At 41.7% G+C, this 13,558-nt stretch overlaps 1 protein-coding gene across 2 annotated transcripts in view; it reads right to left on the bottom strand.

Annotated features, from left to right (window-relative positions):
* Positions 1 to 13,558, bottom strand: part of KIF26A (kinesin family member 26A) — a 103,966-nt gene that overhangs the window by 23,724 nt on the left and 66,684 nt on the right. For both annotated transcript variants that reach the window (XM_054200314.1, XM_054200315.1), the window contains exon 5: positions 8,143 to 8,326. In XM_054200314.1, coding sequence (XP_054056289.1) covers positions 8,143 to 8,326 — 184 coding nt within the window. The remainder of the gene's footprint in view (positions 1 to 8,142; positions 8,327 to 13,558) is intronic.

The following is a 13,558-nucleotide window of genomic DNA, read 5'->3' as shown; positions in this document are numbered from 1 at the left end:
AATTACAAAAGTCCTAGTTCCAAGCCGATGTTTTTCATGGATTTAATTGTAACTGACAGATATATAACCCTTGCTAAATTGGTTTACTGAGGGTCGTTCTTACAAGCCTTTCATATACTGCCACTACCAATGGATGGCAAATTTATATGCAAAACTGCCATAGTAGCATAGACCATCTAGCTCCCCTGGGAAAACCTAAAAGAAAAAAAACAACACACCCAAAAAACCCACCCTCACTTCTGTATTGTACTCTATTCAACAAGGATTGATTCTCTACTCCCAGGAGACGTGAAGAAAACTATTTCATTTTTAAAGGTGGAAACAAAGTAGAAGACATTGTGTATTTTTATCTAATTTAAGCAGTTCAAGGCATTTCAGCAGGGATGTATGTACCTTGGATGATATGGACTACATACATGGATAGAAGAGCACTTAGTATGATACATGATTTATATCAGAAATAACACTCTAGTCATTAGGAAACAAGCAGCAATAAAGATGACAAAATTAAGTACCTATTTGTTATCCGTCATCAAACCATCGTAAGAACCAGTGAACGGGACATACAGCACACTTAAGAAAACCCTGCATGATCAGTAAATCATATTACCAGTACCTTAGCTATGGCTTGGTAAAGCATAAACAAAAGTAAATGTATAAAACACGTAAATGGAGACCAATATGTATATACCTGTCCAAGGAACATGTCTGACAACTCAGGTTCTCTTTAAACGCTCCACTTCAATTGTCTCACATAGGAGGATTCTGTCATTCTAACATAAAAAATTGACAGGATCCTTGGGAGAGACAAGCACTTAAAGTTGCTGTTGTAAGTGACGCAGTATTATAAAGAATGAGCTGAATAGAACCCCAGAAAAAACATTTTGCATGAAAAAGGCTTCCTACCATGCTAGAGAAAAATAGCAAATTAGAATGCTATGCAGCAGCCACTGTAAAAAGGATGTCTTTTTTAATACCACAATATGATAAATTATCTTAAGTAGCACATTAATGTCAGAAATTGAGCATAATCTAACTTCTTTCCAGTGACAATATTAAATGGCTTTCAGACGTCTTTCCTACTATTCTGACATTAAATTTAATAACACCCAGAGAGACCACAAAAATGATTCAGCTACAAGAATCATACTGTACTGGATCATTGCCTTTTAAGTAGGTTTCAGCTAAATGATTTGGACTCTGATGTTTTTGGCACATTCAAGAGAAAGGTATGAAATTTGCTACATAACATTTATCAGTAGCGAGCAAAATTCCTTTCAGTATCCAGTTTGCATTAGTAATGGGATCTTCCTTTGTGCATGAGAGTTTGATTATTGTTGATTATTTGAAAAAACAGTCCTGAATAGACCTACAGTTCTAAATTTTTATTTATTAAAAAAAAAAAAAAACAAAAAAACAACCACACCAACTTTTCCTTGCTTGGTATTCCTGAACATGGACAAAGCCTGCAAGCACTTCTAAGAGTGTATAACATTTTGCACTCTTAGTAAAGAAAATCAAGCAAAAGGCTTAATTAAAGATTTGTATCACACGAAAAGTCCACACACTCCTGCTAAAAATGTTATAAGGGGGAAAATTGGTATTTGTGAAATGTAAAAGAAATTAGTAAGACATTTATTTCCCACCTTCCAAGAGAGTACTTGAAACAATGATAAATTACAAAAAGAAATTGCAAAAGATAAATATAGGCTCTCTGCTGTAGTAAGTCTCTAGCGACAAACGCATTCAACCATAAAAAAACATATAGCAACTTCACCACAGCAGAACTGTATGATATGCACGGAGATGATGATATAAGACTAAGAACAAATTTCGATCTTGGGCTCAAATAATCAATAACTGAGTTCTAGTGCAAGAACTAGCCATCACAGTCTTTTCACACTCCTGCCTCCTGCAGCAGGTCTGACAATGCACAGTTACTGCCTTTGCTATAGTCATACAGCTAACAAAAAGCAAGAATTCAAGCCTCTTCCCTTCCCCAAATGTCCATCAAGCTCACAAGTTCAGGACAAGGTCCCACAAACAGTGACAGGACCTGTCAGCCAGGCTGACCAATTCCAATTCTAGTCACCACAAAAACATCCAAGATAGTCCTGGTGCTGCCTATGCTCAATTCAGTCAATTCACAGAATCACAGAATTGCAGGGGTTGGAAGGGACCTTTGGAGTTCATCTAGTCCAACCTCCCTGCCAAAGCAGGTTCACCTAGAGCAGGCTGGACAGGAACGCGTCCAGGTGGGTTTTGAGTATCTCCAGAGAAGGAGACTCCACCACCTCTCTGGGCAGCCTGTTCCAGTGCCCTGCCACCCTCAAAGTAAAGTTTTTCCCTCATGTTGAGATGGAATTTCCCATGTCCGTTGCCCCTTGTCCTGCCAGCAGGCACCACTGAGAAGAGTCTGGCCCCATCCTCTTGAGACCCACCCTTTAGATATTGACAAGCATTGATGAGATCCCCTCTCAGTCTTCTCTTCTCCAGGCTACACAGACACAGGTGTCTCAGCCTTTCCTCATAAGAGAGGTGCTCCATTCCCTTGATCATCTTTGTAGCCCTTCGCTGGACTCTCTCCAGCAATTCCCTGTCCTTCTTGAACTGGGGTGCCCAGAACTGGACACAGTACTCCAGATGCAGCCTCACCAGGGCAGAGTAGAGGGGGAGGATGACCTCCCTCGAGCAGCTGGCCATGCTCTTTTTAATGCACCCCAGGAGACAACTGGCATTGCTGCCTCATGGTCATCCTGTTGTCCACCAGGACTCCCAGGTCTCTCTCTACAGAGCTGCTCTCCAGCAGGTCAACCTGTACCAATGCACGGGGTTATCCCTCCCTAGGTGCAGGACCCTACACTTGCACTTGTTGAATTTCATTAAGTTCCTCTCAGCCCAACTCTCTAGTCTGTCCAAGTCCCTCTGAATGGCAGCACAGCCTTCTGGTGTGTCAGCCACTCCTCCCAGCTTTGTATCATCAGCAAACTTACTGAGGGTACACTCTCTCCCCTCATCCCGGTCGTTGACAAATATATTGAACAAGACCAGACCCAATACCGACCCCTGGGGAACAGCGCTAGTTAACAGGCCTCCTCTGCGCCACTGATCACAACCGTCTGAGCTCTGCCGTTCAGCCAGTTCTCAATCCACCTCACTGTCCACTCATCTAACCCCCATTTCCTAAGCTTACCTATAAGGATGTTATGGGGGACAGTGTCAAAAGCCTCGCTGAAGTCAAGGTAGACAACATCCACTGCTCTCCCCTCATCCACCCAGCCAGTCATTCCATCGTAGAAGGCTATCGGATTGGTTAAGCATGATTTCCCCTTGGTGAATCCATGCTGACCACTCCCGATGACCTTCTGTTCTTCTACATGCTTAGAGATGACATCAAGGATGAGCTGTTCCATCACCTTTCCAGAGATGGAGGTGAGGCTGAACAGCCTGTAGTTTCCTGGGACCTCCCTTCTTGCCCTTTTTGAAGACTGGAATGACACGAGTTTTCCTCCAGTCCTCAGGCACCTCTCCTGTTCTCCAAGACCTTTCAAAGATGATGGAGAATGGCTTCACAATAACATCTGCCATCTTCATCAGCACTCACGGGTGCATCCCATCAGGGCCCACGGATTTGTGGGTGTCAGGTTTGCCCAAATTATCTCTAACCCAATCCTCCTCGATCGAGGGAGAGTGTTCCTTACTCCAGGCTCTCTCTCCTGTCTCCAGGGTCTGAGGTTCCTGAGGGCGAGCCTCAGCAGTAAAGACTGCAGCAAAGGCAGCATTCAGTAACTCCGCCTTTTCTGCATTCTCCATTACCAGGGCACCTACCTCATTCAGCAGTGGGCCCACATGTGTTTAACTTCAAAACTAATGAAAAGGATTTAATGGATGGGGAAGCTCTCCACTGAATCGGTGCTTTGGCTAAGGAAGTTTCTTTGGCAGGAAAAGAAAATAATCATGGTAGGGCAGCTTTGAAATTGCACATCAAATAAGAAAGTTAAAATTCCAGGTAGGGAGGTTAATTTGTTTGGTGAGGTCTTTTTTCCAAAGGTTTAGGCTTACTAGGGTCCAACTCTGTACCAGCAGCAAAAGACACATAGCTGCTTCTTCTGCATGCTGGAGGCTTAGGATCCAGCTCTTCCCTCACTCAGGCACAGCAATAGCTCCCCTCTGAGAAGGTAATTTAGAGATAAATACATGGGGGAGAAGGTTAAATTTTCACATTTCTTCAGTTGTTACCATCCTCTATTAAACTTCTTTAAAGATATTACCTCAAGGAAAAAGGCCAGGAAAGAACCAAACATCAATGGGTGACTGTTACTTAAGCATTATGAGCCTGAAGAGGAACATGTAGTTACGTCACATACTGTTAGATACCCCCTAAAACTAAAGATACTTAATCTTCTTGCCTCCTGAACACTCAATAAAGCATTTCTTTAGAAGCTCAGACTCATGATAAACCTAATGCTGCAGCTTCCGTGATGGCTGGTAAAATGGCTACGGTCATGCCTGATTTCCTCACAGCTTATCATTTGTGCATGCATAGTTAAAGCTCCTTTTCTTACACACATTACCCTGTGTTAATCATTACTAAAGTTCATCTGCCTCTTTATCCACCCAGTAACTCCAGCGGCATGAGATCTTTTTGCAAGTCTTCACAGTCAGTTTTAGTTTTGGTACTCTGAATACGCAGCTTCACCACCTCATCCAAACCATTTAGGAAGACACGGAACAGCACGGACCTCCATATGACACCAGTGCTAACTTTGCTCCAGTGTGAAATCTGCCCTCCTGTTTCCTACCAGTTATTAAACCACTAGAGAATACATGACAGGTTTAGGGTTTAAGAAACCTAGGTCAGGGGACTTGTCAAAAGCTTTTTCGAAATCCAAATACACTCTATCAACCAGACCAACCCTATTCAAATGCTCACTGGCTCTTCCACAGAACACCAACGTATGCGTTCGACCTGTACAAGCTTCATCAGCTGAACTCTACTATATCACATTAACCCGTGCCTGCTAATTTCTGTTTTTATCATTGTTTCAACCACTTTGCCTGGTTGCCTGGTCTGAAAGTCAGCATTACACTGACGCTATACTTCTAGATTCCTGCTGGAGCCCTTTTATCCCTTTTGGCCCCAAAGTGACATCACATTTTCCATATTCTGTTCCTGTGTCTCTTGTAATATATTAAATACCAGCTAAAAGACAACCCTGAGCATCGGGGAGGGGGGAGGGGTGGGATGTTAAGAATTACCATCACAGGGGAAATACAGGAAGCCAATCATATTCGTCATTGTAAATGTTTCAACATGTACTTTGCTCTAAGCTTTCAGCAGATTCACAAAAGAAATAAGACTACTTAGAGTGTGTCACTACATGTAATAAATAGTCGCTGTAGTATTCAGGCCTTACTTTCAATAAATGGAATTTCCACACAGCTGACATATCATTCACCTCTTCAGCTTTTCATACAGGGAGTCACATTGCTCCCATTGAAGTATCTTGGGCACTTCATGGGTTTCCAGTTTATTACTCTATTTTTCATTCTAACACAACTTACTCTCTTCTTAAATTTTATCTCTTCAGCCCCTTCACAGTAAGAAAAGGCACGTTTCTCTATGGAATCCTGTCCTGGTCTGAAAGAAACCATTTGACAAGAAGGGAATTAAAGTTTGTCAAGATATCTGTGCTCAGGGAACTCACGACTGGTCCTCAGTGGGTCATTCTCGGTAAAGTGAAGTTAGGCAGGAATTAGGCAACCCACCAGCGCTGCTACATTCTTACCTCTAGAGCAGAAACCAGAAAGGAAACCAGTTCTCCACATCATAACTAACCATGAAAGACAAAACAGCAGCAAGCTGGGAGGTGAGGAAGGAAAAGGCTGCCCCACCAGCTGCTTAAACCACTGTAACCACACAATAATAATAGGGCGAGGGACACCGCTGACCTTGGAACCATCACAGAAACCAAGGAAAGCATCAGCCACAGATGCTGCAGTAGGAAAAAGTGACTCCAGAATCCACCACTGATTCTGTCCCCGATGCGTATGATTGGACAGGCTGTAAGAAAAAGCCACGGAAAAAGATAACCAGGAGCAGTGTAAAGTAAAAAGCTGTTATAAGAAGAGGGACTAAAGTTAACAGAGGACCACAGCACATCTGCCAATGTTTGCTGATTCTTCTCTCAATTGTGGTAATATATCCTCATAATGAGGAGCATTGAAACTAGTAACTAGCACACCCTATCACCATTTGATTGGTCTAGATCTTAACTCAAGAACTAAAAGGTTGATTCAATTAGCAGAGAGCTCTTATCCTCTCCAGCACAGGATTCTTCCAAACTGTGGTCACCAAGTACATGGCAAGAAGGACACAGCTGGAACCCTGGGCCCAAACAAACAGTATCTTCAATAACGTTTTCAGCGGAGAGCTAAACAACAGAGACATCTTGAGGGTGAACAGCAGCTTATTGATCCATTAAGTCTGGAAATTCTTGGTGTAGTGTGCCAGGTGGGAGGGAAATACCACCCACATTGCCAGCATACATACAGGATACATATATATGCCACGTTGGAGGAGAAGCTCATACAGCTGAGCAGCACAGCTGCTTGAGGTCCTGACATGCACCTTGGCATTTTGGTAGAGCTCTTCCCTTTGAAAGCCCTTTGCTGTGCTCACTAATTAACAAAGTAGGTAGACCACATGATCCAAGGCATATAATCTCCTGCCATCTGGGATCATGCACTTGATCTTTATTAGACTTTGTTGATCTGTTTGAAGACAGCAGATAAACCATAGCTTTCCACGAGGCACAAAGTCATGCTGGTAAGCTCCACCAGCCACCCTCAAAGCACAGGGAAAAGGCTGAAGTCTCTTGGCTCCACATAACTGCAGGCGTTCAAGTGCAATGAGGTGCAAAGACAGTTGTATCGAGCTGCAGGCACAAGAAGATACAAACATGCTTTGAAGGTCCTAAGGCAAAGAGCCTCAGAAATGCCACACTCCCTGTTGTTCCTGGTGGCACAGCCAAGTGCTAAGCCTCATGGAGAAGTGGCAGGCACAACAAATGGGCTCTGCAAAAACACACACGTAGAAAGGGTGTTCCTTAACAAAACCTCCTCCACCTGGGAATCTCTAAATTACTATGCCAGGTTTGCTGTATTCCACCATTTAATACTACATCCTCTTTTCTAACAAACACTGGAAAACCAGGAGAAGAAACCACATTTTCATCTGTGAGTTTTCACCTGCTTAAAATAGCCCCAATTACTCCTTTGTTTTCCATTTAGCACAAACTCACTGGCTTAAGAAATACAGAGTGTTCTCCGTGAGCAACAGCGTCAGCTATAGGTATTTAGGCTGACAATCTCTTTATGTTAATGCTGATTTTGTATGGTTACTCAAGGTGCATATTTTAGCTCTCCTGTGCACATTGCTTACTTCAATTCTATCTTCAAACACTAATCTCTTATAACCTATGTAAATAAGTATTCAGACTCTGCTGTGTGGGTGATTAAACAGTTATGAATAAAGCTCTAAATAATCGGGTTGTATTTTAATTAATTTTAAATAAAATTAGCACAAATTTTACAATTTGAAAGGTGCTGTGTTTCCTAAATCGGAGAGACATCTATTTCTCTCTTGCTACTTCATTTCCATACTCCTGATTTACAATGACACATGAAGCAGAGGGAAGCAAAGCCCCCTCAACGTATCTCCTTACCCTCAAGCAGACAGACAGCAACAGAGGCCGCGCCTTGCTGGCAATGCAGAGACTACTGTCTACCAAAGGTGAAGCCTGCATGTGCATTGGTTTTGGACCAATGATGCCAAAGGAAAATTTGTCTCTTGCTTTAATAGAGGGAAAGACAAACCAACCTTTGCCAATGTTGTTGTCAGAGATGTTAACTGGCTTCAAGGAAGCCAACGCTCTAGCACGGAATCTGCTCTGAGGCTGCCAACTCTTTCCAAAGTCAACAGGTGATAACAGCTCTCAGGCATATTCAATCAGTTGTGGCTATTTCTCTACCCCAAGACCCTTCCCTTGAGCCTATCCGACCCTGTACTAGGCTGAAAGCTTCCAGCCCTGTTAAAATTCATCCAGAAAACTAATTTAAAAAATTGAAATCCAGAGTTACCTTTCCAATGCCAGGGTTGTCCTTGATTTTGGACACAGCTCTCAGAAGGCATGGTGGTGCTGGGGGAGGACAGAGCTGCAGGATGCCACTAAAGTTAGTGGCATAAATAGAGAAGTCGTGCGTGTGTGGCAGGGGCGGATGGTATTTCTTTCTCTTCGAAGACAGGTTAAGCTTCTGTGCTGCTCTGTATAAAAGTAATAGCAAGAAAGGACAATGTTACTAGGTGTTAATGGGAATCTGGACCAGACAAACAGATGCTCATTGTCATCACTGCCTGCTTAACAAATCAAGTCATTGCGTTCTAATCTGATTTCACAAGGACAAACCATCAGGAGACTGAGTAATAGAAGGAAATACGGGTAGAAAAATTACTGGCAAAATATTCACTTAATTTCTCCCCCAACAGAGTTTCAATTATAATCTAACTTTCCCCTCTTTCCCCCAACAGCTTGACAGTTGAATCCTAAAATGCTAAAATCTCACTGACGTAATAAAAAGCTGAAATAATCCCCTTGTCGCTGGCAGGACCAGATGGACTTTGCTGGTGATAACATTATGAAAGTGGTTCTTTGTACTCTACAAGTTACTCAAGGCAGAGGATAACACTCCAAGTCAGCTGAGCTCAAGATCCTCTCTTGTTGGCTGCACTGAAAATCCTTAGATAACAGAGAATTTCCTTCAAGACAGATTGGTTTTTTCCTCCTCAATTCCATTCTTTCACATTAAAAGGGAAAGCTATTAAAAAGACATGCTTTAATGTTCTGAATGATAATGATCCTGCTTTTGAAATGCAGAATTTCAAAACATAAAAGATGAAGGAAAAATTAAAACATAAAATTAAAATCATAACGTTCTTCCTTTTGAATAAGAATAGGAACGTAATCAGTTTTCTGCTATTTCCCATCAGAAATACCAAACAGTATAGGAAGAAACAAAAGCAGAAACTCAACTCTACGTCAAAAACCACACCGGGGAAAAAAAAAAAAATCACCCTGCAGAACTAAGTAGAACAAATATACGTGTTAGCGAGCACACGCTGGGCAACTGGAGGTGGCAGTGAGGGTGAAATCCCAGCTCTGTCAAAGCCAAGGAGAGCTTTGCCACCTGAATAAGATGCCTGTGATCTGACCCTGAGACTGTCAGTAGACAGCCCACCCTCAGATACATATCATAAAAAGCATGCAACACGCCATCTTTTAACATTACTTTGAATGACTGTTAGGCCAGAAAAAAAAATGCAGAGTGCTACACTGCCAGCATCTGTGGGCAACCTGAGACCATGTTACTGATGCCAACAGATCTTCTGGGGACAAAGTACTATTCTGGTCCATGCTTGCAATATAAAAACACTTCAGAGAAATTAGTTTACAAATACATGATGACAGTAAGTCTCTGTATACGACGGCTACTTCGTATTTTCATCATGCCTTTCAGCCCAGGATCTCCGGGTACTTTTCAGTGAGATCAAACTGGCACTAGCACCTGTGAAATATTATAAGCAAAAGACATATGGAGAAACTAAGGCAGTGCTTTGCTGTCATACCTAATTCAGGGTAAATCTAGATCCCCTAACCTTGCCACAAATCTAGTCACCAGGCAGCCTCAGGCTGAGGCAGCTTAGTAATCTGATCAGAGAAGGAAACTCTTCCTTTGCTTGTATTTAGGGTAGGTTAGAAGCAAAAATAACCACCAAGAGCAGGAAGGCTGCACAGTTTCTTGCAGCAGTAGTATTTGCTTCAAATGACATACATTATAAAGAACTGGTTGTGTCTGAGCAGCAAAATTACTCGCATCAAGATTAGACAGCTAGTCAGTACAAGGAGCAGGACTCTCGATACAGATCTCCAAAATTCCCAGTCCTATGGTCTATATTCCCAAACTTGTGTGTTAAACTCCTGGACCTTTTTTACTTCATCAGCTTCTAGAGATGCAGACCCCCTACGTGCTTCCTTCTCCCACTACAAACACTGCAGTATTTAGGAAAAGACAAAGACTCGTGTGATGAAAAAATAATGCTCTAGTTCCAAACTCAGAGGGAGCCAAAGGCCACTGCCTTTTGAGGGACAATTTGGACTTTTGCCTCTGAGGAAAGAAGCAACTTTTGACTCCTGCTGCATCCTGAAACCAGCAGGAACCACATCCCACAGTGAAGCAAAACACTCCAATCATGGGTTTATACAGAACCTCGGGTTTTTGGTGGCAATGAGAACTGATTTAACTGCCTAAATCTCAAATTCCCTTGCTAATACCTCATTCAGTATGAAAACATATGCCTGAAATAGGACACCAGGCAAACAGTTGCACAACTTCACTATGGTTGCAGCTGCACAGTAAAACCATAATGCCTCCTAAATTATATGCAGCTTTATTGTGCAGAAAAGAATCCCTACCTGTCGGTACTCTCATTGTCAAACTCAAGACAGTCATTACCTTCTATCTCCAAGTACCAATTAACAATTGTGGTTATTATTTAATCATCTTGTTGATTAATACGAAGATAATGTTTAGTTCCTTGTTTACATGCTATGATCCCTTGTTGAAATGATAAAAACTCCTCAAGAGAATGTCTTCAAAGTGCAATCAAGATATACATTAAATCCTGATGAAATAATTATTCCTTCAATAGATCTGGCTGAAGGAGCTCCTCTGGGAAACATATGTGAAAGAGAATGAGATACAAAGGACGGATTTAGTCAGAAATTGTGTATCCAAGCATCTAACTAAGCACTAACAACTCAATGAGTAAATGCACCCAAAAAGGCCAAGCTAAGCAAAATATATAAACAAATAAACAGAAAAGTCAGCCTTTTTAAAGGACAGCATCTCTCAGAATAGCTCAGTAACTAGAGTTTCGGACCGTTTCAAAAAGCAGATCAAAGATATCAAATCCATTACTAGCTGTCTTAACTTCCCCAAGACAGAACAACTTTCAAAGTAATTCACTTCCACAGTATTCAGACACTTTCTGCATCTCCACTGTTCAAAGGACAGTGCCATATGCTAGATAAAGCAATTAACTTCTACAATGCTGATAAATCCTCTTCCTATGAGTCTGGAGTGCCACAATTTTACTAAGAAATTTGGCAGAGGGACTGCTGATGTCCGTGCGAGATAACAGGAAACTGAAAAAGCAGAGGAACTGGAGTAGCTGTTGTAGAAAATAATCAGTGCTTTGATGGGCAACAGGCCAACTGCACTAATAATGATGTATGCGTTCACATTTAAAAAGCATCTCTTCTCAGGTAGCAGTGCGCAAACCTTAATTACAACCTCTCTGTGTTTGAATGCAAGAATTGTTTTGCCTGACATTCAAACGAGGTTGTTTCTGGAGCTGGAACATCACAGATATCTTGTACCTGCAATATCAAACAGCGTGTTGGGTTGTTTGGTTTTTTTTTCTAAAAAGGAAAAGTTAAGGATCTAATGGAAAGAATAGGGCAATTTAGGCAAAACAAAACATCACTAACAAACTGTAGACTCTGAATATGAATTTAAGTAATTGTCATCCTCAGCTCCTACAAAAAGCACAGTCAGTTCTTTAACTACGACAAAAGCCAGCTGGGCAGCCACCTTCATATGCTTTGCTTGGGCTCCTGGACTGGTCCAGGCAAAGAGCACCACATAAGGACTCATCAATCCTTACGCACTTCTTGCAGCACTAGCAATATACTTGGTGGCATCCCAGACAAGTACTCATTAGGCCAAAATATAGGCCAGGCTGGTTTGGACATGGGCCCAACTAAATTAAACAAAATCCAACTTCACAAAACTCCCTACTTCAGTAAAATTCATGAGGATATGTATTTATAGGGATCCACTTCTGAGACACTCCAGAGTGCTGGATTTTCTGCAGTCCTTATCCAACAACCCATTACTGAATTCACACTTAAGTTTCCAGTCCTTTTTTTCTCTAACATTCCTTTTCTCAGGTGGAATTTGTCCCACGATGACAGGGAAGGCAAAGCTCTCATGAACCGCTCCCTTTTTGCCTATCACCAGAAAGAGAGAAGACAGGCTCACACCAGATCGCTTTCGGCAGGAGCCTATCTAGGTGCCATGCCTATTTCATGATTTGCTTATTTTTTGCAAATTTAATCTCGCACAGGAGGCCCTCACATCCATCTTCAGCAACACAGTCGCTGTCTGACCTTCAATATCATTTCTGTTTCCTCACAGGGAAAATTACGACCTCTAGGGAATACGATTCAAAACTTAAGTGTTACAGTCATTTGTTTTTCTGTGCATTTTCCAAGCATTTTGTCACAGCTTTGACACAGATGTATGCTTTCCACCTACCTTCGCTTTCCCCATTCAACCTGCACCAAGCACTCTTCTACAAAATATTCTTGCAAGGGAAACTAAGCTCCACACTCTTATGCCTCTCTTCCAATTAAAGCACGAGAGAGACCCATATATATTACTTTTACCTCTGGCTGTGAGATCTACTATCTGCATTTTGCTTAACTCTTTCCATCTTTAATAGAAGATGTCTTTTAAGATACTCTGGAGAGTTCTTTTCTCATAGCTCGGTGTCACAGTAGAAAATAAAACTAATATATGGCACATGCAGGGGCACTCAAATATCAAATGACGAGGGACAGTCTCTAACCTGCTCTTTCCCCCACACAATTTACAGATTACGAGGTTTTCTGCCATGCATGGATGAGACCAGTGAGGAAAAGCATGGCCAGATCAATTACATAATGCTCAGCATCTAGGGAATAAGACTGTGCAACCACAGTAGCTACAAAGCCTACACATTAAAAGAACCATACATTTTCATATTTTAAATTCTGTCCATGTGTTAACACAACATTTCAGATATTCTGATGTGCAGCAAGCTGCTTCTAGCTTACTTTCACTGTACACGTTCTGCACATTCTAGCTGTGAAAGTAAACAGCACAATTTAAATCCCTAAAGAACAGTGTTCCTTCTGGGCATAACTCCTCCATGAAAAAGGAAACTAGATTTGGAAGTTTTATAATTATGCAAAATTATAAAATTGTTTTGCTAAAAACTTTGTGATATTTATTAAGCTGCAGAAGGAGGAGTGATGTGAAATACACGCCAGGACACATACTAGAAATGGGTCAACTGGGAGAGATACAGAGGATTTAATTGACCTGGTGGGTTTATGGACAAACCGCCAGAAGTCAGAAATGGAACCGATAATCCTGCTTCCCATTATTAAGCTCCACTGACAAAAATAATAAAAGAAAACTTACGCACATGCATTTCAGCATGACTCATTACATATTAACAATTTTAGTGTTATTAGCCGGCCTTATCTTTCAGAGATCACTGTTGTTATTATTCATATTGTGAGAATGCTTAAGGGCTCCACAAAGAGGGTCAAGGCCAAAGAACTTTACAGTTCAAGCCTTAAATATCCTGAACTTAGGAGTCTGCTCAAGA

This window comes from Rissa tridactyla, chromosome 4 (genome assembly GCF_028500815.1).
Source record: "Rissa tridactyla isolate bRisTri1 chromosome 4, bRisTri1.patW.cur.20221130, whole genome shotgun sequence".
In the NCBI taxonomy this organism is placed as follows: domain Eukaryota; kingdom Metazoa; phylum Chordata; class Aves; order Charadriiformes; family Laridae; genus Rissa; species Rissa tridactyla.
Note: the sequence above shows the minus strand (reverse complement) of the source record. Positions and strands in the feature narration are given on the sequence as shown.